Genomic DNA, 24368 nt, shown 5'->3' on the forward strand with positions numbered 1-24368 from the left:
CTAGGCTGTGTACTTTTTTTTCATAGCTTATTGAGGTAAAACTGAAGTACAATAAAATGTACATTTTTGATTTATGCAATTTGATCAGTTTTGACATGATATAACCATTACAATCAATATAAAAATCATTACCAATACTTATTTTTTTTTTAAAAAATTTGAAATCATGCAGACTGTTTTCTGCATGATTTATTATAAATCAATCACCATAAGATATGTAGAACCCTATTCCCATATCATTATTACTTCAAAATTAAATAGCACGATTATAAATATCTCACAGGTCAAAGAAGAAAGCACAAGAAAAGTAAGCAAAAAGTGCTTTGAACTAAGTGATAATAAAAGCTTAAAATATCAGAATCTCTGGGATTAAACAGTACTCAGATGAACATTTATAACTTAAAGTACTTATATCAGAAAGAACCTAGATTAACAATCAAATTATTTTCAAATTAGGTAGCACAAAGGAAAAAATAAGAGTAGGGGCAGAAATATATGAAATATAAAAGAAATAATACAGCTAAAATTTGATAAAAATCAAACAAGTATGATCAAGAATAAAGTCAAGAACAAAAATTAATATCAATGGAAAGGGAGCTATCAAAACAATCCTACAGATGCTAAAAATATATTAAGGTAGTACTACAATTGTATACCAATTGTGAGAGCTTACGTAATGTGGTCTACATTAGAGAAGAATTTATGTGCTACTGAGAAGGTGTATTTAGTCATTGATGGATGATATATTCTATATATGTCTGTTAAGTCTAAATTATCAGTTGTGTTTTTTACTTCTTTAGCTTCCTTACTTAGTTTTTATTTGGAGGATCTATCCAGTAGTGACAGAGTCATGTTAAAGTTATCCAGTATTATTGTGCTTTGGTCTATTTGATTCTTGGAATTGAGAAGGGTTTGTTTGATGTACATGGACGCTCCATTGTTTGGGGCATAACTATTTAAGATTGTTAGGTCTTGTTGATAGTTCTCTTACGCAATATGAAATCGCCTTTTTTGTCCCTTCTGATTAACTTCAGCTTTAAGTCCACTTTATCTGATATAAGGGTTGAAAATTCTGCTTGTTTATAAGATCCTTGTGAATGATATTTTTTCCCCCATTCTTTTAACTTCATTCTGTGGATGTCTTTACCTATGAGGCAAGTCTCTTGAAGATAGCATATTATTGGGTCTTGGTTTTAATCCAGATCTGCCAGACTATGTCTTTTGATTGATGAGTTTTCGCCATTACATACATCCCATGTTATTATTGAAAAATGATTTACTCCCTGTCATTTTGATTTATTTCTGGTTTTTTACTTTGAATTAGTTTCTCTTTCGATTGACTATTCTAGTGTAGTTCTTCCCTTTGCTGGCTTTTTACTTTCATTTTTCATTTGTTCTTCATGAAATATTTTATTGAATGTGTTTTGTAGTACCGGCTTTTTAGTTGTGAATTCTCTTAATCTTTGTTTATCTTGGAAAGTTTTTTTTCATCGTCAATTCTGAAGTTGAATTTTGCTGGCTATAGTATTCTTGGTTGGCATCCATTTTCAAGCTTGCTATACACTATTCCAAGACCTCCTAGCTTTGAGGGTCTGGGCTGAGAAATCAACTGAGATCCATGCTGGTTTCCCCCTAAATATCATCAGCTGTTTTTCTATCCTTATTCTGTGTTGGATATTTTCATAATAATGTGTCTTGGTATAGTTCCATTGTAATTTTGTATATTTGAGGGCATGTAAGCCTCCTGTATTTGATTTTCCATTTCATTCTTTAGGTTCGTGAAATTTTCTATATTTCTTTGAAAAGATTGTACATTCCTTTTCTTTGTATCTTCAAGCATTCATCTATCCTGATAAATCTTAAATTGTCCTTATCATCCTATATTTCTTAGAAGTTCTGTTCATGGTCTCTTAACATCTTTTCTCTATGGTCAACTTTGCTTTTGAGATTATATATTTTGTCTTCATTGCCTGAAGTACTGTCTTCCAAGTAATCTAGTCTGTTAGTGATGCTTTCCATTTGAATTCTTAATTTGGTTTGTTGATTTATTTATTTCAAGGATTTCTGTTTTTCCCTCAAATCTCTCTTTATTGAAGTAATCTTTCACTTTCTCTATTTTCTTTCTGATTTTACTCCCTATATTGTTCTTTACTTTGTAGATTGCGTTTGACCATGCACATTCTAAATTCCTTCTCTGACATTTCTTCCACCATGGTGTTGTCAGATTCTGTTATTTAAGTATCTTGTTTTGTTTGGGTGATTTGTTCCCTTGCTTTTTCATATTATTTGTGTGTTTACCTATCTAGAAGTATGTATCTGAGATAGTAGAGTTTTTATTCTGTTGACTTGTAGTGTCCCTGAAGGTTTCCAGTACCTAACTGTTTAGGGGGAGACAATTAATAACAACAATCAATGCAAACAATGTACAGCTTAAATAAAATAGTTTCTACCATGACATCTAAAATGCTAATTGTCACAATAAACAGAAATGATAAGATCAGTTATTGCCCACAGTAAAAATGTTTAAGTTTGCAAAAGATTTTATAATTTTGAATGGTCAACTGGGAGAGAACAGGAATGATGTAGGATGTGATAATTATAGGGAGGAGGAAAGAAAATAAAAGTAAAAAACTAAAGAAGGATTGAAAGAGAATAATAGAGATTGGCTATTAGGAGAAGAAAAGAGAAAGAGAATCAAGGGAAACAGATATGTGAGAAAAAAATGTATCTATATAAAGTAAACATTAAAAAAATAAAGACTACAAAACAAAATTAAAATATACTATTCAAATATACTAGTCTGCAAAATATTGAATAATGAAAAATAATTGGCTTCAAAAATTCTAGAAATGAGAAATAAAACCAATATGAATATGTATAAATGTCTAAGGTCACAATTACAGAAAAGAAAAAAAAATCTCCTTGAAAAGTTAAAGAATTGTGTCTCGATTCTCAGTTTTCCCTCTCAGCGTGTTGGTTGGGGGTCAATGGGGTGAGAGGTAATTCTGTAGTTGGAATTCCTAGAGGCAGCATTTAGACTTAGGTGGTCTCCTGGCTCTTTGCTGGATGCTAATTGGTCTAGATACTTTAGATCAGTGCACCACCAAGGCCCAGCCACTGCCAGTGGGCACTGAAAGTCTGTACCCCAGGTGTCTCCCCTGGCTTTCACTCTTATGTTTGAGAAGCCAATTCTTAGTCAATTACGTCTCTTGCTGCCCCGCTACTACCCAGTCTGGGGTTCAGTCTCCTAACTTAATCTCTCCCACCCTCGTCCTTTCAAATTCCCAGCCAGGTGTGTCTCTTCCAGCCAGTCCTGCAAACAGATGGGTTGGAGGGCGAGGGGTAGTGCTGGGTGGATTTCCATGACCAGTAGTCTCCTGTATAATCCTCTGTCTATGACTGAAATTTTTCTGGTCACTTAGGTATACTCTTTGTCTTGCAGTGTGTGTTTATTGGGCCTGTATTTTGGGACAGACTTTACAGGAATTGGCTCCCTCAGCTGCCAGCCCCATGCCATAGCTAAAGAATGGTTTCTTCCTCTGTCCTCCTCAGGCAGCCTGGAAATATGGGAGCTTCTTTCCTGTACAAAGATATTGTGCAGCATGCTATTCAGTTTAGTTGGGCAGTGTCTTTGATCTTTAAGTTCTCTGTACCCAGACACACCTTAGGCCTCTTAAAAATGAGGGTTTCTTTTAGTCCCTTGTCCCTTCCTCCACGTTGCTTGTGGAGGGACTCATCTGGCTGGGTACTCCAGATAGCAGCAGTGGCTATGACTCTGGGTATTTTTTCTTACAATATCCAACCTCCTAGTCCCTGATCTGCTGTTCAGTATTAAATTCTAATAAAGTCTCTCCTCCCTTTTTTGGTTACCTACTTTGCTGAGAATCTGCCTATCTGCTTTTTTGGTTTAATGTCACAGAGCAGCTAGAAAAACGACCTTCTCTATTCCGTCATCTTAAAACTCTAGGCTGTGTACTTTTTTAAAGGTATTTTTTTATTTATTCCAAATTTCCAAATGTATTGGTGCATATTTTTAGATAATATTATCATATCTTTTAAATTTGTAATGTATTTGTAATGAGGCTTCCTTTTGTTCTTGGGTTGATCTTTCTAAGTTTTTCTTGATCAGTCTTCATAAGGGTTTATCAGTTTTAATAATCTTTAGAATACCAAATATTAATTTTGATTTTTTTCATTATATTTTAAAATAGACTTTTGTCCTTTATTATTCATTTCTATTATTTTCCTTGGATTTATTTATTTATTTTGGTTCCTGAGATGGAAAAGCAAAATAGTGATAGTCTTTTCCTTTTCCTAATTTATATCTATAAATTTTCCACCAAGTCCTTATTTAGCTTCATGTCTTGTGTTTTGATTTCTTCTTTGACTTATAAATCATTTAATATTTTGTTGTTTAATTTCCTGGTAGTTGGATATTTTTGTTGTTGTTGTTGTTTTGTCTTTATATCCAACTTATCTCCATTGTGGTCAGGGAACTTATTCGAAAGCATTTTAATTTGGAGAGATTCATTTGCTGCCTCCTTTTTGACTTGTCATTTGGTTACCTTTAATAAATATTCCAGGCATGCTTAAAAATAGTGAAAATTTGACTCCTATTTGATTTAATTTTTATTTCAGGCCAGTTAAATCAAGTTTTATGTGGTATTCAGATCTTCTATATACTTGCTGTTTTTATTTTTTTTCTGTTTGTTTTATCATGTCTTGAGGTAAATGCCTTAAAGTCTGTATTATTTTTAATATGTCTATTTTTCTTTTAGTTCTGAAAGCTTAAAAAGCTTTACTTTAAATATTTTGGAACTCTATTGTATATTTTGCATATGCATGCTTTGAAATGTAATATCTTTTTATTCAATTATGTTTTTTATCATTAAGATATTTCCTTCTTTACATATAGAAGCATCTGTTTTAGCGTCTGTTACTGGAATGTTACACTAAGTTTCAAGCTAGTGCTTACATGGTATATACTTTTCCATTCTTTTATTTTCAAGTTATATTCATCTTTTAGAAAAAGAAACTTTATTGTGTTTATCTAAGGTATATATAAAACATTATGTAAGATACATATAGATAGTAAAATGGCTATGATATGAAGCATATTAACATATCCTCTTTAGTTATCCTTTTTTTGTGTGTTGTGAGAGCAACTAAAATTTACTCAACAAAAATGCTGAATACTATCTAATTTTATTTACTCTAGTTCTCATATTAAGTATCTAGATGTAATTATTACACATATGTGCTACTTTGCATCCTTTGAGTTGCATCTTCCCATTTCCTCCCACCACTTCTTCCTTTGGTACCCACTGTTTTATTTTCTATCTCTGTGTTTATGGAATTTTTCTTTATTTTTTTTAACTGTCATGTGTTAAGAGAGATTGTGCAATATTTTTTTTTTCCTCGTTGTTTGGCTTATTTCACTGAAGATAATACTCTCCAGGCTCATCCGTATTGTGGCAAATTACAGGATCACCTTTTTTTGTGGATGAATAATATTCCATTGTCTGTTTCTGTATCATGTTTTCTTTATCCATTTTTCCAATGATGGGCACTTTGGTGTTTCTGTATCATGGCTATGTGAATAATGCTGCAGTGAACACAGCAGTGCAGATACCTTTGTGAGGTGGTAGTTTCATTTCATTTGGGTATCTATTCAGAAGAGAGATTCCTTGTCATATAATAGTTATATTTTCCAGAATATCAATCTACAGTCCTACCAAATATTTTCTTTTTTCCATAACCTTAGAAAAATTTGTTATCTCTTGTCTTCCTGATAACACACATATCATGAGTGTATATTTTACAGTTTTAATTTGCATTTTCCTAATGAGTAGTAATGTTGAATATTGAATATCTTTTCATTTATCTGCTGGACATTCTTATTTCTTTGTACAAATGTCTATTCAGGTTCTTTGCCCATTTTTAATTGGATTATTTATTTTTTCTGCTATTGAATTATAAGAATTTTTATAAGTTTTGATATCTTGATTTTTCTGATAAATTGTTTGCAAATATTTTTCAATCTGTAGGTTGCCTTTTTATTTAGTTGATAGTAGATATATTTGCATTTACTTATATCTTGATATTTTCCTAGATTTTATCATTCCATTTTCATGTATTACAACATAAATACTAGTATAATAAACTTTTTTATAAATGAATTAGAAATAGAGAATAACATATAATTGTGTTTTTATTTTTGCAATCTATAATCTACTATTTCAGAAAAATTTGAAATACAAAAGATGTAGTTAATATTGAGACCATACTAAATATAAGCAAATATTCCTTTAATACTTCAGCGTTCCAGGATCATCAAAATGAATTATTCACTCTTGTTTATTAACAGGTCTTTCATTCTAATAGTTCCTTGGATAGCCTAAGCTTTGCTGTCCTTTAGACTATGTTTAAAAGCCTATAATAATGTTGTGAGTATTTGAAAATTATATTTTTAAGTATCATATAGTGATATACAAAATATTCAGGGCAGTTAACTGCATTTGTGGTTTTTTTAAACAGGACCACGTTATGTGGTACAAATAGGTGACAAGATTATTGACTACAATGAAGAATTTCGCCTTTTTCTATCAACAAGAAACCCAAATCCTTTTATTCCACCAGATGCAGCTTCTATTGTTACTGAGGTTAATTTTACTACAACAAGAAGTGGATTAAGAGGGCAGGTATGTAAAGACAATAGTCATAATATATTTATGTTAGAGTTTTTTGTATCTGTATATTGATTAGACATTGTGAATAGAAAGATATTGTATTAAGCTGATTAGTATTTAAACTTATGATTTTGAAAACAGTTTTGCAAGTAAAGTAGTCATGCTTATTTATCATCTGTATTGTATATTGTATATTTGAAGTTGATGCAACATAACTGCAATTTTATAGTCCTTTTTCTGTCAGATATGGTAGATTTTGAGAGATGAATAGTTTGTAGTTTGCTTAATTTTTTAAATTGGAAAATTGAAATACATGGAAGATGCAGTTAATTGACATATTCAGGTAATTGAGGGTTGTTGATACCTGAGCCAATATTTTTAAAATCACAATCTTTGCATTTTAAAAATTCAGTTTATCTGTATATGTGCCATTAAATTTTATGGTTTTTGTGTGAATTTCAAAATGATTTTTTATGTCCAGGCTTTTATTTATATATTCACTTATTTTTTTTTGCTCTTGAAAGATAAGATATTGATTTCTTGAATATTTTTGTTTTATTCATCTAACAATAGTGATTTTTCTCTTGTTTGATTCATGTGAATGTGTATTTGCTATAAATTTTTCTTTATTGCAGTTTTTAAAACTTTTTTCAAAATATTATTTTCTTACTATACCATAGGACTCACTGAATACATTTAAATGAACATATCTTTTGACTGAGTTGATAATAATTCTGACAGATAAAACGTTTTAACAATCACTCTAAACTTGGCAGAATTAATTGACACAATTACTCCCTTCCATCTAAAAGCTCTCAAGGTAATTGCTAAAAGGTGCTATGTAGACTTAAGAAATAAGGAAAGATGCTTGTACAGCAGATTTTCAATTACATATTTTATACTGGTGTCATTGGCTGCATTAATATTCAAAGTTAGCAATTTAAGCTTCTTTTTTTTTTTTTTTTGGTACTGAGACTTGAACCCCATGGGTACTTAACCCCTGAGCCATATACCTACCTCTTTTTAAAAATTTTTATTTTGAGACAGGGTCTGGCTAAGTTGCTAAGGGCCTCACTAAATTGCTGATGCTGGTTGTGAATTTACCATCCTCCTGTCTTAGCCTCCTGAGGTGCTGGGATTATAGGAATCTACCACCATGCCCACATATTTTTTACCAGCTTAACAGATAACAATTTTAGCAAATAAAATTCACATACCATACAATTACCAGTTCAAAGTGTATAATTCAATGGATTGTTAGTGGAAGTGCTTAAGTAGCTGTGCTTAAGAGTTTGAGGAGCAAACTCACCATTTTACTTTCTACCAACAATGTAGGATCGTTCCATTTTCTCCATATTCTTGCTAATTCATATTAGTTGTCTCTTTAGTAGAAGCTGTCCTTGTAGATGTGAAGTTATATCTCAATATTTTAAGTAATATATCTTGTTATTTTTTTGATGTAACTACTTATCAATAGATGACTATTCCATAGTTTTAAAAAATCTAACTTTAGAACTAAATATTACTTATTGATTTGTTAATTACTATAATTTCCTACAGCTCTCTTATACTATTAAGCATTTTATTGATCAATTTAACTATTTATCTAATAACTTTTTCATCAGATATAATTGTGAAAGTGTTTCATGTTTAATTAAAAAGAATGAAATGAGGTAACATAGTACTATAATACTTGAAGGATTTGGTCAATACAAAGCCTGTGTAGGAAGTTTTTTTTCTTGTTTTATGCTTTATTGTTAGGATTACCTTGCCCCCCTTCCTTTTTTTTCCCCCTTAGCTTTTGGCTTTAACCATTCAACATGAGAAACCTGATTTAGAGGAACAAAAAACAAAACTATTACAACAGGAAGAAGATAAGAAAATACAGCTAGCCAAGCTTGAGGAATCTCTTTTAGAGGTAAAATTGAGCTATTTAGTATATTTTTTATATTGCTTTTTCTCTTTAATAAATAAAAATAACATTGCCTGCCTTTTAAAAAAAATGAGTAGCACTTTCAGAATGTTTTTGTTTTCAAAGGTCTATAAATATCTAATGCCAAAATTCAAACAGAAAACAAACAGATTTTGGAATATAAGATCTTGAGGAATTACATTTGAGACAAGCAAATTCAACTAATAATTTTTTATACTGCCTTGTTGCATTATTTATCATATGTTCAGAATTTTAAAAAGTATTAAAAGTTGGCATGAATTTATAATTTAATCTATAATTTTATAGTTTTATTTTTTATTAGATATAATAATGACATCATATAATAATATATTATTTGATATAGGATGACCCAAAGTATTTAAATTTTTAAAAAATAACAAGTTCCTATAAATATTATAAAATTAGTGACAGTTATATGGGCTTCCTTTAATTGGTTATTTGAACATGTCTAACAATGTTTGTATTATTTTGTTAATTTTTTCTACAGACACTGGCCACATCCCAAGGCAATATTTTGGAAAATAAGGATTTGATTGTATCTTTGAATCAGACAAAAGCAAGTAGTGCACTTATTCAGGACTCACTTAAAGAATCTTACAAACTCCAGATTTCCCTTGATAAAGTAATTATTTCCTCTGTGATTTTTATATCAGGTTTTCTTAAATAATTATGTTAATATGATAGAAAATTCAGATCAGGACTTGAGGGTAATGATTATGTCTAAGAAAGAAAGCCATAGATAAACATCGGAGCCTTGGGTCTGATTCTTCTTATTGTAGAGAGTCAGCTAAGATGTTGGGCTCATAGAGAAAAAAGACTGCTGGTCCACATACATTGGTGGGGTCTACTGATTTTTCACATGTTATCTAAGGTAGAGCTATAATGTTGTACTAAAATTGAAAATGAATACATTAAAAATGAACGTTAGGAGGCAACATCTTTGCCAATTGTATAAATGAGCTTTTTTTCTGTAACAAATGCGTGAGATAAATGAACTTAAAAAGAGAAAAGGTTTATTTTGCTTACAGTTTTGGATGTTTCAGGTCATGGTCAGTTTGCTTAATGGCTATGGGAAGAGGGAGAGGAAGGAAGAGCGGGAAGATGGAACCAGGATACCATAATTCCCTTTGAAAACACTCCCTCAATTCTCTAAGAATTCCCACGAGGTCCCACATTTTAAAGGTTCTGCTACTTCCCAATAGTATCATGGTCTGGGTGCCTAACCTTTAACAAATGAGCTTTAAAGGGACATTTCAGATCCCAACACTTTTAGGACTTTTGTTAAGATAAAGCCAGTTAAAGATACTATTGGAGTTATAAGCTATTATTTCCATTAAGAAACATTTTTTTCCCCTAGTCATTCTGTATCCCATCAATGTGATGATCTGAACCATTTTCTTGCCAATGGCTTTAAATTATTTTTACTTTATTCTTTTGATGTTTCCTTTAGCAAAGTTTCAGTCCTTTATCAGTACAATATCTTTTCCTTTCTTGCATTCTAGTGACTGATCTTTGTTGGAAATAAATGACCAGGGAAATAAATGTTTTTATGAATTTCCAGGCTCTAACCTGACATGAGCTCCAACTAATAGGTTTTAATTATCTTCCATTTGTCTTAGAGACTTTTTCAGCTTTTCCTCAATATTTTTTATAAATTTTACACTTCTTTATTGCTGCTTTCTTCACTTGGGAAAGAGCTCTGTTGCAACCAGAAGTTGAGCAAATTTTATAGCCTGATTCCTATCTAGTCACCCTATTTTCCTTACCAAGTCTAAACTTTGCAGATTGCCAATTGTGATTGCCAGTTTCTACCAAAAGGATTTTGAACTGTGTATGCCTTTTCTTACTTAAAGAAAGTAAGAGGGCTGGGGATGTGACGCAAAAGGTAGTGCACTCGCCTGGCATACGCAGGGCGCTGGGTTCGATCCTCAGCACCACGTGAAAATAAAATAAAGATGTTGTGTCCACCGAAAACTAAAAAATAAATGTTAAAAAAAGAAAGTAAGAAAGTAAAAAATTATGTATCACATAATTTTACCAGTGTCACATTTTTAATTCCAGTGCTTTGATCATAACATGGAGGACCTCCTCAGAGTTCTAAGATCATTTAATCTTATTGATCCTTCTATTTCTATCATTCTTTATTTTCTGTCAGAAATGAAGTTTCTTATCATTATTTGCTCTTCCTCTGCTTACATTAAGCTGTGCTATTAGATGATGTGCAAACCTGTTACAGTCATCTTCTTTTCCTGTTTTTTTTCTTGACATGTCCCACATACTTGTCTCATAGTTTAAACTTTTCTCTGCTAGCCTAGAAGTTCCATGCTCTCTTGCATACCTTACCTAAACAGATTTTTTTTAAAAAAATGTATAATTGCATTTTCTATTGTCTGATCCTAACTGTTTACTATTCTATCTTACCCTCTTTCCCCAAGTACGTTTGGTCCTCATTAAGACTAATATATGAACTGTTTTTAGCTCTGTTATCTTAGGGGCAGAAAAGACATTTGAAATAATGTCTCCCCCAAAATTTTTTTGTAAAAACCTAAATTCCTAATGTTAGATAGGATAAGAAGGTGGGACCATGGGCAGATGATTATGTAATGAGGGTGGTCCCTCCTAGGTGAGATTAGTGCCCTCATAAAAGACAGCTGAAGGAACTTATTTGCCCCTTCTTGTTTGACATAGCAAGAATCAACTGTTTCTATGAATCAGAAAATGGGGTCTCACTAAACACCAAATCTCCCAGTGCCTTAAGAATCTCAAATTTTCCAGCCACCCAAACTGGGAGAAATTAATTTCTATTATTTAAAAGCAGAACTAGTTTAGTGTATTTTTTATAGCAGCCTGAATGGACTAAGATGTATATTGTCCTCAACTTCATAAAAATAGGAATAATAATGCTGTTTTTTGAGTTGCAAATTTATTTGATTTGTTATCTTATTTGTTGTATGTGTGTGGAAATTTAAGACGGTGGCTAGATATGTGCATAGTGGTCTGTAGGTGGCAGTAAAGCACTATACTAAAGTGTTTCCCTTTCTCCAATTTTCCACAGGAGCGGGATGCCTATCTCCCTCTGGCTGAGAGTGCCAGTAAGATGTACTTCATTATCTCTGACTTGTCTAAGATTAATAATATGTACCGTTTTAGTTTGGCTGCTTTTCTACGACTTTTTCAACGAGCTCTGCAAAGCAAACAGGTAAGCTGTTGGTTGCCCTGTGGTTGAATTTGACCAATCACTTTACTGTGTACTTAATTTATAATAATAATTTTCTGATAAAACATGTAGAATTATGCTTCAGAAGACCACATGTATTACTTTCAACATATATTTAAAATAAGCCAGTTTCTTTTTTTTTTCTTTTTTTAAAGAGAGAGAGGGAGAGGGTGAGAGAGAAAGACAGAGAGAGAGAGAGAGAGAGAGAGAGAGAGAGAGAGAGAGAGAGAGAGAGAGAGAGAGAGAGAATTTTAATATTTATTTTTTAGTATTTGGTGGACACAACATCTTTGTTTGTATGTGGTACTGAGGATCGAACCCGGGCCGCACGCTTATCAGGCGAGCGCGCTACCTCTTGAGCCACATCCCCAGCCCTAAAATAAACCAGTTTCTTAATTTCATTTTATTTTCTTAACAGTTCTAATGTAACAGTCTTTTGATGGAAACAATTTATGTTTTTAGAATAAATTAATAAGTAAAATATGATGATTAAAAAAATCTAATAATTAATAAAAACATAAAATAAGAAATTATCCACATAGTATATATCTTTGAGACTATAATATGAAAGTATTGTTCTTAATAATGTGTACACAGTAATGTACTGCTTTAGGAAGCTTATATTCTAGTGGAGGGAAAGATGTATAAAGGATAACATTGTTTTAAAGTAGCACACTGTAATTAAAAAATATATATACTGTGGGCAACTTCCATGTCAATAAATAAATACATAACTACACAATATTTTTAAGTGATAGGTTATCTCTGCGGAGTATCATATTATTAAAAACATTTTCTTATATTAATGTCAGAAATTTTGTCAGGATAGAACAGGGATGGCTTGTCTCTGTTTTACAATGTCTGGGGCCTCAGGCTAAAATGTCTTGAGGATGTGGTGGGGAGGGGTTTCACTTGCCCAGGTGGCTGGGATGGGAGGACTTGATAAGTAGGACTGCTTACTGCAGCACCTCTGTGCTAGGTTTGACTTCCTTACAGCACAGAGTAGATGGACTTGTTGTATTATACCTTGGGGCACCAAAGGCATATTCCAGTGAATGAAGTAGAAACCTTTTATAACCTAGCCTTAAATTAGTGTTATTTCTGCTGTCATGTATTGGCTGAAACAGTCACAAGCCTGCCCATATTCAAGTAGAATAGGAAGTAGACTTCACCATTTGATGGAAAGAATATTAAGTAATTTTGGGATTATATTTTAAAATAGCTGTAGACATTAATAGTTTATTAACCCCACCCACCAAGTGTTTTCTTAAATTCCTAGACTTCATCTTGGCTGGGGTAAAAATGCACATTTGTAAGCTTTTTGACAAATACTAATTATCCTTCAGAAATATATGATTATTGGTGTATTAAACTGATTCAGTGAGGACTTTTTCTTAACATGTTAACAACAACTTAACAATAGGTATTTTATATCTTTAAAAATTGTTCGATTAAATAATTGAAAATTATTTCATTATTTTTGTAAATCTTTGATCATTTGTAAGGCAAATATCACTTATAAAACAAATATAATATTATTTGATATTTGCATTTTTCTTCAGTGAATGATGTTTTCATATCATTTGTGTATTTTTCTTTATGTTCATTATATAGTAGAGTTTTAAGAGATTCTTATATATTAAGGTTCTAAAGTCTTTTTCATGTGCTGAATGTGCTTTTTTTTATTTCTAAAATATTTTTGCAAAGCCAGTTACATCAAAATTATCTTCTTGGTTTTTATACTTGGAATGAGTATGATATTAATGTTTTTAAAATATTTTAAAAATAAAAATGTTTATAAAATAAAAACGTTTTACAGAAGAAAATAAACTTTTCTTTTGATTAAATTAGGAAGCACTGTTCATATGCTTTTGAAATAATATTTTTGGAAGAGAATAAATTTTTCTTTTGCTTAAATAATGGAACACAATTTCATGGTCAAGTAAATTTACTTAAATCTCTTTTTCAGGGGAAATATTATTCATTTAATAAACATTATTGCAGACTTACTTATAACTTATAAATATATATCAGACATTCCAGGCATTGTACTAGATTCTGGGAGTGTTTAGCATAGACCAATAGGAAAAGCTACTCCTTATCTTCATTGGTGTGGACCATTTGATATTTTTTCCATCAGTGAATTGTTTTATATATCCTTTTTTATTTGATTATCAATCATGATTCTGTTATTAATTTTTTTCCACTAATGTATGTCATTCAGTGTTGCTCTCACATTCAAATTTGAAATAAATTTCTATTTAATAGTGACCTTGTGCTTTGGTATAGATTTTGTTAGCAAAAATTTCTCGACACAATCATAGTTCATGTCTCTAGTGTATATTTTTCATTTCCTTTGGATAAACACTAAATTTTGGTCTTTAGGTTTTAAAAAAATAGTTTTAAACATTACATTTAATCAAACTATTTATAATATTTTGCTTTTGGAAACATTTTACAAAATATATAGAATCCAATATGGTCTATAAGAATTAATTCATAACATATGATTGATTTTATTCTGATTCACTGTGTCAGCAGATAAAACTAAGGATAATTATGCTTGTCTTTTACTGGGGACTGAATTAGAACAAATTATATTCCATGTTTTTATGATTATGTCAAAATGTATCCTAATGTTACATATAACTAAAAAGAGTAAAAAAATAATTCTAAGAAACTTAAAAATTATATGATAAATTTATTTTTAATTCCTCTTTATTCTTTGGTCACAAAATATGTATGTTAAAAAATCAGTAACTATATACTGTGGTATGAGAACTGATAAATAGTGTAAAGTTCAATCAAACTTAGTAAGTGTATTAGTTGTTCTTTATGTTTTAGAAAAGCTAATCACTTTCCTCAGTTATAATAGTACTATAATATATATGTCCATTGATCAAATTTCACCCTTGTGTGTGCATATATGTGGGTGTATGTTTATGTGTACATTTCAATTTATTTTTAAAAAGTAACATAATTTTAAATATGTAGAGTAAAAACCGTGCTTTTCAGTGTTTTGTAAATCTAGATCTTATAGATACTGTATTCTGTTTTATTTTTATTTTTTCTTACACTTTTTCATTTTTAATTGATGCATTATAGTTATACATAATGCTGGGATTTTTACATATTCATTGTTATATGAATACAACATAACACTATAATTTGACCCCTATAATTTCCTAACTCTGTTTTATAATAGAGTGTATTTTAGTGAATCTAAGTCTCAATTTCATAATTGATCTTTCTTAATAAGAGGAGCATTTGCTATATAAACTAGGAACAGACAATTCTTCTGGTTAGAACATGCTACCAACAACACCAGAAGTGTACACTTGAAGTATCTGGGTACAAATTCATAATGTTATATATCAGTTTCACTGCTAATCTTCATTGGTGTGGACCATTTGATAATTTTTCCATCTCTAAATGATTAAAATTATTTTAGTAGGTTTATTTTGGTTGTTGTTGTTGCTGTTAGTTATAATCACAAGGAACCAAACAAATTTAATCTAATTATTATATCAGAATTGAACTTTATAAGACGTATTCTTCAAATGCCTCCTGAAGTGAGAAATAAAATTTACATTATAATGAGAGAAAAGTTCAGCTTATACAACCCTCATTTCTATGCCAAGCAATATTTTTCTTATTAAAAGAAATAGCCATTAGTGATATCCTTTCAAATGGTGGCAATCATGTACATTGGAAATACCAAATGAGATAAAAAAAACTAAAGGTGTATGTGAGTTTTTGCTGTATTTGTCTCAAAATTATTGTTATCCTTATTCAACCTTTAGTGCATAGTTCAGTATTGTTTAGGTTCTCATATTAAGGATGAGAAATATAAGATGATTTTGGTCATCTTATTTTGGGATTGAATGAATAATTATATAATACAAGTAATTTAAAAGGCCTTAACCCAAATTGAAATAGTGTTTTAAATTACTTCTTTTTAAATATTTGTATTAGTGTATTATAGTTATATATAATATTTGAATTCATTTTGATGTAATTTTACATAAATGGAATATGAATAGCTCCATTTCAGTCCCCATTACTTTGTTTTTTCCTCCCCTCCTTCCTTATCCTACTCCCCTACCTCTACTGTGCTAGTCTTCTTTCCATTTATTTACAGTTTTTTGAATTGGTGCACTATATATATGTATATATGGTGAAATTTACTGTGGTACATTCATATTTATTTATTGCATATTTTTGTCCATTTCGTTCTACAGGTTTTTTTCCCCTTTTTTCTGCTTTCTCCCCTTCTATTTCTTTCCTCTACTCTACTGATTGCCCTTCCATTTTCATGGGTTTCCCCCACTTTTTTCCTCTTATTTTGCCCTAGTTTCTACATATAAGAGAAAATAATTGATACTTGACTTTCTTGATCTGGCTTATTTAATTTAGCTAGATGTTCTCTAGTTCTATCCATTTATCAGCAAATGCCATAATTTCATTTTTTTTTTTTTAGTAAAGAGAGAGTGAGAGAGGAGAGAGAGAATGAGAGAGAGAGAGAATTTTTAACATTTATTTTTCAGTTCTCGGTGGACACAACATCTTTGTTGGTATGTGGTGCTGAGGATCGAACCCGGGCCGCACGCATGCCAGGGGAGCGCGCTACAGCTTGAGCCACATCCCCAGCCCATCATTCTTTTTTTTTATGACTGAATAAAACTCTATTGTGTAGATATACCAAATTTTCTTTATCCATTTGTCTGTTGTTAGGCACTTGGACTTGTTCCATAATTTGGCTATTGTGAATTGCACTGCTATAAATATTGATGGGCCTGTATCATTCTAGTATGCTGACTTTAGCTTTTTAGGATAATGGTGGTTCTATATTTAGTCTTTTGAGTAATTACCATACTGCTTTCCAAAGTGGTAATGCGAATTTGCAGTCCTACCAAAAATGTATAAATTTATACAAAAATGTAACTTTTATCCTACATTCTTGCCAGCATTTATTATTGTTTGTATTCTTGATGATTGCTATTCTGAGTGAGATGAAATCTCAAAGTAGTTTTGATTTGCATTTTCCTGATTTCTAGGGATTTTGAACATTTTTTAAAATATATTTGTTGGCCATATGTATTTCTTCTTTTGAGAAGTGTCTCTTCAGATCTGTTTTCCATCTATTGGTTGCATTATTTATGGGGGGAGTTTTTTGTTTTAATTCTTCATATATTCTGGGTATTAATTCCCTCTCAGAGGAGCAGCTGGCAAAGATTTCCTTCCATTCTGTAGTGTCTCTTATAACACTCTTATTTCCTTTGCTGTGCAGAAACTTTTAATTTGATGCCATACCACTTATCGATTCTTGTTTTTATTTCTAGAACTTTAGGGGTTTCATAAGGAAATCAGTGCCTGTGTCAATATGTTGGAATGTTGAGCTTATGTTTTCTTCTTATAGTTGCAAAGTTTCTAGGTCTTCGAGCCACTTTGAGTTGATTTTTGTACATGTTGAAAGACAGAGATTTAGTTTCATTCTTGTACATGTAGATATCCTATTTTCTCAGGACTATTTGGTAAAAAGGTTGTCTTTTCTGCAACATGTTTTTGCCACCTTTGTCAAGTATCAGATGACTGTGTCTATTAGAATTTGTTTCGTGTCTTCTATTTTCTTTCATTGGTTTTCATGTCTGTTTTGATAACAATAGCATGTTGTTTTTGTTATTATAGCTCTGTAGTATAATTTGAGATCAGTTATTGTGGTGCCTCCAACATTGTTTTTCTTGCTCAGGATTGCTTTGACTATTATGGGTCTTTTATTGTTCCAAATAAATTTTAGGACTTTTTTTTTTATAGTTCTGTGGAGAATGTCATTGATATTTTGATGGGGATTATAATGAATTTGAATAGCACTTTTGGTGGTGTGGCTATTTTAGCAATATTAATTCTACCTTAGATAGTGTTTTTGATGCTATGAGAATCAAAATGTTATGGGTGAAATTCAATTAATTTTGTTTTGGGGGGAATTAGAGTACATAAGAGTTCAATATCATTTATTAAAAGTTTTATACATTTTAGAAAAAACACATAAAATTTTATATTAGTGTATAAATTTAATTCATTTATTTGTTTAGTCCTTTAGGTTTGATGGGCAAAGATGCTATTTCAGAATCAGTTTTGTGTCTGGAGAAATAATTTATAAGAATGATTGAATTCTGCAGTACCTTTTAAATGTAATAACTTTCCTAATGCTCTTTCAGTTATTAAATTGTAATCCACAGGTGTTTGAAAATACAGAACAGAGAATCCAGTCTCTTATCAACTCATTAAAACATATGGTATATGAGTATATATGTCGTTGCCTATTTAAGGTAAGAAGCATTATATTTTTTCACATATAATATACTATATGAAGCCAGTGTGGTGGCATTGTTCCAGCTACTTGGGAGGCTAAGTGAAGAGGATCAGTTGTACATAGGAGTTCATGATCTGCCTAGGCAACACAGTGTGACCCCAATTTTAAAGTATATGTGTATATTTGTGTGTGTGTGTGTGTGTGTGTGTATACACACACACAAATTACTTCATTCTTGATTTTTTATAGAGTTTACAGTTATATAACCATTTAGCCACTAGAATTGGCCTTTTTGCCATTTTCTCATTATATTCATTGCTTATTGAAATATCTTACAACATTCCAGGATATTTTGAGGTGAAAAGGGAAATGAGGAAGGGAGAGTAAACACTTGGGTTAGCTGCCTTAGCTCTGAACATTTCAGTAGTTGTTAAAAAGAAAAAAAATAGATTGCATATTATCTAAAGGGTTTCTTATCCTCAACCTCTTATATTTTGGGCACATAATTATTTGTTATGTGAGGGGTGTCATGTGCATTTTAGAACATTTAGCAGCATTCCCAATCTCTGTGAATGAATGCCAGTAGGACTTGCTCCCCTTGACTCCCCATTTGTGAGAGTCAAAACATGTCTCTAGACATTTCCCAGTGTCCCTTGGGTCTTGGAAACAAAATTGTTTCTCATTGCTAACGTTATTAGGTAAACTAAATACCTGCTTCTGAGTCAGGAGGAGTTGGAATAGGTTATATGAACCTTCATATTATGAAGGTTCCAGAGAAACATGCAATAAATAAAATTGTAGGAAAAAAAAAGAAACTTTTGACCTTCAGAGAAAACATGGAGACTTTATTTATTTAGGATTAAAAAAAAAAAGTCTTTGAGTGTAGCTTAAGACATAATGTTAAAGAAAAGCTTCATAAAGGCAGTTTACTGAGTTTGAGAAATAGTTATCATAGTTCATTTATAAAAAGACTTAGCAAATCTTGAAAATTATCAATGTTTTTTTAGAAAGGGACATTAATTTTTATTTTTTAAGAACTTTATTTGAGACAATAATTTTTTAAATATCTTTCAGTATTTTGACAAGGATTATTATTGGAAGTTCAAGAAATTATGCTTGAGCATTTCTGCAGAATTCCTTCTTTAATGGGAACTTGGATTTGTATTTTTCTTTTAAAGGTCTTATAATTAGTTCACTATGATTCTAAAATTCACCCTTTAGGTCTCAATTTTTAACTTATGTGAAATGTTGAATTATAAGCAAGTAATGTCAATCTAGTTTATCACTAAAATGGATGATCTTAAATAGTGGATAACCTTTATAGTGATAGTTTCATTAGTTATAATTCTCATGATGTCTGTAACATTTGTATAATATATTATCATGTAATAATTAATTATTTTTTATCACACAAACTTAAAAATATTTTCAAAAGGAGCTTCAAACTTTATGAAACTGTAATAGAAAAAAACCCTAAAGGTTAATTTGTTTGTTATAGTCCATTTCCTTTCTCTTTTGTATTCATATTTATAAAAATGTAGTTTTAAAAAATCTTATTATATACTTTGTTCTATAGCTTCTCCTTTGTTACAATAGGTCCTAAAGATTTTACCATAAATATAAATATAAATATGTTAACCTCATTATTTTTAGTGATTGTATGGCATTCAAAAATGTGGCTATACAGGTTGAATATTCCTTATTCACAATGCTTAGGATCAGTGTTTCACATTTTGGAAACAGTGAGAAGTTTTTTTTTTTTTTAACCAGTTAATTCTCACCCATTGAGTGATTAAAGATACCTCTTTCCTTGTATAATTATTAATCTTGGATGTTATCAGTATTTTTAATTTTTACCATGCTCTGGTTTATAAATGTTGTCTTACTTTTTTTTTTTAAATGTCTTCTCTTGTTTTTAAAGTTTTTTTTTTAACTCTCCTCCCTTATCCTTCTGTATTTCTCTATTTTTCTTAATATTTTAAAGAAAAAGCTTTTGCTTCATATAGAGCAAGTCCACTTTGTGGTAATTATGGTCTTTAAGTTTTTTTTAATCATTGAATTTACTTATTTTTATTTCTATTTATTTATATGAGAACATTTTTAATGATATGTTAATCATTTTTATTTTCTAGTTAATATATTAAATTACAGTTTCATTTTGATCATTCTCAGTAGTAATGTATTTAATGCTTTCCTATTTTCCTTCCTAAGACCTCTACATTAAAATAGACTGTGATTTATAAAAATGTCAAGGAGCTAGAGTTATAGTAATCTGTTCCAAATTCTTTTGGAAAGTGGATATGTTATAAATAAATCTTATTCTTAAATAGTGCGTTAGGTTTAATGATATCATCCTTCATATTTTTTCCAAATATTAGTAGCTTTTTTTGTTAGTTTTTTATTTCTAAGCTATATATCTGTATTTCAGTTTATATAGTTTCATTTTATTTTTAGCAATACATTATCTTTGGTAATGAGGTTTAAGTCCTATGTTATATTTGCAAAGTAATTAGGGAAGGATAAGTATTTAGTATGAACATGTTTTGACATATCAGTGAATATAGTTAGGGTTACTTGTTTGAAATCACTTTGCTTTTTAAAAAATACATTTAAGTTAGACTAAGGCAATGTTTTGTTATACTGGGAGAGAGGTTGAGAAGCTTTACTTCCTTAATATTTTAGTGCTCAATTGGAGTTTTTTATTGCCTATATTGAGTTTGTATTGTAAACAGTTAAAATCATAAAAAGACAACTATGCAAACTGTAGTTTACAGTTCTTAGGACATGTTTGTAATTGATGATGTAATATTTGTTGTGTAAAATTCATTTCTGTTTGAGTAACATTCAACCTATACAGCATGAATTAAGTATTCCATAAAGTTTCAAAAGGAATAAAAATTCAGAAAGCATATTAATCCAAAAGCAATGAGGTATTTCTCAAGTTTTGGAATTATAACTACTGAGAATGGAACCATTTTCAAATTTTTGTGAAAGCTTTTGGGATTTAGCATTCAGTGTAATATTAAACTGCCTGCCAGAGTTTCTCTTGTGCTGATATAGCTGTTGTGTTGGTGACAGCAAAATGGCAACAATAGATTTTTGAAATAGAGACAGACTAGGATTATTAGCATTCTCAGCACATTGAGCTGAAAGAAAGTTGACCTGGAATAGAAGAATGATTGACTTGTTTTATGGTAGAAAATTCAGACTTTTAACTAACCCAAGTAGAGAAAACTATCTAGTAATTTCAGCTTAGATTAACCATGTCATTATTGTTTTTCTTCAAAATCAAAAGTTTTTATTTCAGCCTGATTAAGTATTTTAGAAAATTGAAATATTTGGTCATTGAAGTATTTGGTTCCCTGAAACTTGTGATTATTATAAAACTATGTACAAGTCAATCTTTTGTATGTCATTTCTTCCATTTCAGTTTGACCCAGAGTAATGGAAGCTATTGTGAAGTGTTGGTTTCAAGCTAGTGAATCAACAGAAAAGGGTTGGAAGGGAGGATTGGGAAGATATAGTCTTACTGTTTCTTCCTCTTTATGGAAGTATTAAAGAGATTTGAAAAGATATAAAAAGAATGTCTCATGGTTTATGAAGAGAATTTTTTTTCATGCAAACTCCTTGACTATTTTCTGTATAGCTCACTTTACCTTTCTTTTCAAACGAATTTGCTTATTGACTGAGTATAAATTCAGGTGGACATTATTTTAAAACAAAATATGAATAACATCTCATTGTTTTAATTTTACAATTCATTTAATTTTTATATTTTTCCTATCAAAATGTGTTTTATTATATTAAAAATTGGAAATTTTCTCAGTGGATGTTTAGACATGAAATAACCTGTGGTGATTACAATGGTTCTTGGTAATTGAGATAATTTTTTTACATTTCAATAGCTTTTAAAATTTCAATACCAAATCTAACCATTTGAGTTTTTTGAACATATATTTAATGTGCATAGAATTGCCCATTGAAATGTATGATTTAGCTGTAATCCCAAGTGCAAGTGCTCAAGTTCTGTTCTATATCATCTCCTTTGATTAAAGTGAGACTTTTCTTTCTAAAGTAGTATATACTTTTCATCAAATGTTTGATGAAATTTATGCAATAGAAATAAAATAAATGAATTGCTTATATTTTCAACTGTTTATTAGTCTCTAAGAATCATGGAATTTATGGAATATTTCTAACATCATATGTAGCATATCAGTTTACTACATATGAGGTAGTTATTATTCATCACTTTTTGATAAATGCCTTAAATATTTTGCCATTTATTGCTTACAATAGTCCTGTTATACAAAGAAAGACACTATTAGATTTAGAACTAATAACCTTTTGCTGCTCAGATCTAGAAAATGTTGGAGTTGGAATTCAAATTCATTCTACATTATGTTTATGATATCTTGCTAATAGGATGCAAATGAAACAAACCACTATATCTAGAAACATGATCTTGATCTCAGGTATAAAGTGGACTTTGAAGATTTCTTCACATCATATTAATTGTGATCTAATACTTTACTTTATGTGTGATATAATGGTTTTGGAGAAATGATTTATACCACTCAGTGGCCTTTTTTTCTTTTTTTACTTCATTCAGCCAATTATTCAAGTAGATAACCAGTTGAGATGTTACTTTTATCTACTCCCTTTTCTATTAAAGTGTTTTCTAATAGAACCATTATTTCAATGGAATGAATAATGAGGGATTTTGGGATCGAGGATGGCCAGCGTCTCATTGGGGGGTTCTTCTGCCCAGAGGAGACCAAGCCACCCTAAATCTTAATATCTCAAATAATTAACAAATAATAAAACACAAACAGTGAGAAATATATTTATAAACATTGAAGCCCCTGATAGATCTATTCCAAATGGGTTCTTGAACTAGACAAAGAGAAAATGGCTCTGGTGGTTTATTTAAGAAGATACATCAAAGACAGGGATAAAGTTTCAAGGGCCTAGTCTTTCTTCATGATGTCTTGTAGTCAGCAAGTTGGTTGACATCTCAGCAAGTCCCACCCATCTCAGGTGCTGTGTGAGATCTTAGGCAGAGCTTGATGGGGAAGTTCACCTGCATCAGGCAGTCAGTCCTTGTGGGGGGTGCCCCAGAGAATTCCCAGTCCCAGACTTATTCCCTCAGGAGGCTACTATGCGCAACAGAGTCCACACACAAGCCCACAGATGGCTCATGACAGAGGTATAGTAACACTGAATTAAAATGTATAAATTTTTTGTTCTGCGAAGCAAAGTAAGTCAAGAATTTTTAAAGACACCAAAATATGCTCTATTTTGGATGTTGATAGGATTAAAAACATTCAAAAAATCCTTAAGCTTGATTTATTATTCATTTGTAATTTTACTTCAATTTAATTGGAAATAATGCTTCTATGTGCTCCTATTCATGTTTTTTTCTCCCTCTCTTTCTCTGTAAACTGTGGTTTTAATTTTATTCTTGAATCATTATTTTTACTAATAGCATTGTTGTTAAATATTTTGGTTAAATATATTCATTTGTACAACCAGGCAACTAGACAGGTGTTACAAGACTTTTTGGTGGTATTTCTGGCTTTGAAAATCATGGAAGAAAATCTTGGTTGGCCTGGCTTAGGCCATGTAGCACTCTTGTATCACTATCTGTGAAGTGATATAATGTGATTGACAGCACTATGATTGCCTTTATCCCTTAGGCCAGGATATCTTCTGTGACCAGAAAGCAGGAAGAAGGGTAATCACCCTTACTCATTTATTGACCAAATGCTTTGTGTGCCAATTTTTGACAGTACTTTGGAGTTTGGGTGCTGTAACAATTAGCAATGAGTTTACAGACTCCAGTGGGTAATCTGAGGATTATAGAGTGGTAGAGACTTCCTTCACTCCATTAACATTGGGAGACTACTTTGTTCTAAAGTTCAAAGGGAAAAAATAGCTCAATAAATGTAATAATTTTGTAAGTTTGTGTGTATAGATTTATAAAGAATTAAGTGCATAATTAAAAGATAAAGACTTTAAAATAATACACTAATTGTCTTATCTTACTCACTGTATATTTGTTTACCTTAAACTATGAATGTTATAATCATAAAATATCCATTAACTTGTAAAATAAGCATCTCAGTGACTTTTCTAGCTTATCACTGTTGAACCCAAACCTGAATTCTGACCTTCTAATACCAAAGAATACTA

The 24368-nt window shown here is 30.8% G+C and overlaps 1 protein-coding gene across 4 annotated transcripts in view; it reads left to right on the plus strand.

Moving 5' to 3' along the window:
- The window catches only part of Dync2h1 (dynein cytoplasmic 2 heavy chain 1), a 329197-nt gene that overhangs the window by 140161 nt on the left and 164668 nt on the right, over positions 1 to 24368 (plus strand). For 3 of the 4 annotated variants that reach the window (XM_005329090.4, XM_005329089.4, XM_040285143.2), the window contains 5 exons: positions 6538 to 6701; positions 8488 to 8607; positions 9131 to 9265; positions 11699 to 11842; positions 18100 to 18189. In XM_005329090.4, the coding sequence (XP_005329147.1) occupies positions 6538 to 6701; positions 8488 to 8607; positions 9131 to 9265; positions 11699 to 11842; positions 18100 to 18189 (653 nt within the window). The remainder of the gene's footprint in view (positions 1 to 6537; positions 6702 to 8487; positions 8608 to 9130; positions 9266 to 11698; positions 11843 to 18099; positions 18190 to 24368) is intronic. The other variant, XM_078046934.1, reaches the window with a different exon arrangement.

Source organism: Ictidomys tridecemlineatus, chromosome 4 (assembly GCF_052094955.1).
Source record: "Ictidomys tridecemlineatus isolate mIctTri1 chromosome 4, mIctTri1.hap1, whole genome shotgun sequence".
Classification (NCBI taxonomy): Eukaryota; Metazoa; Chordata; class Mammalia; order Rodentia; family Sciuridae; genus Ictidomys; species Ictidomys tridecemlineatus.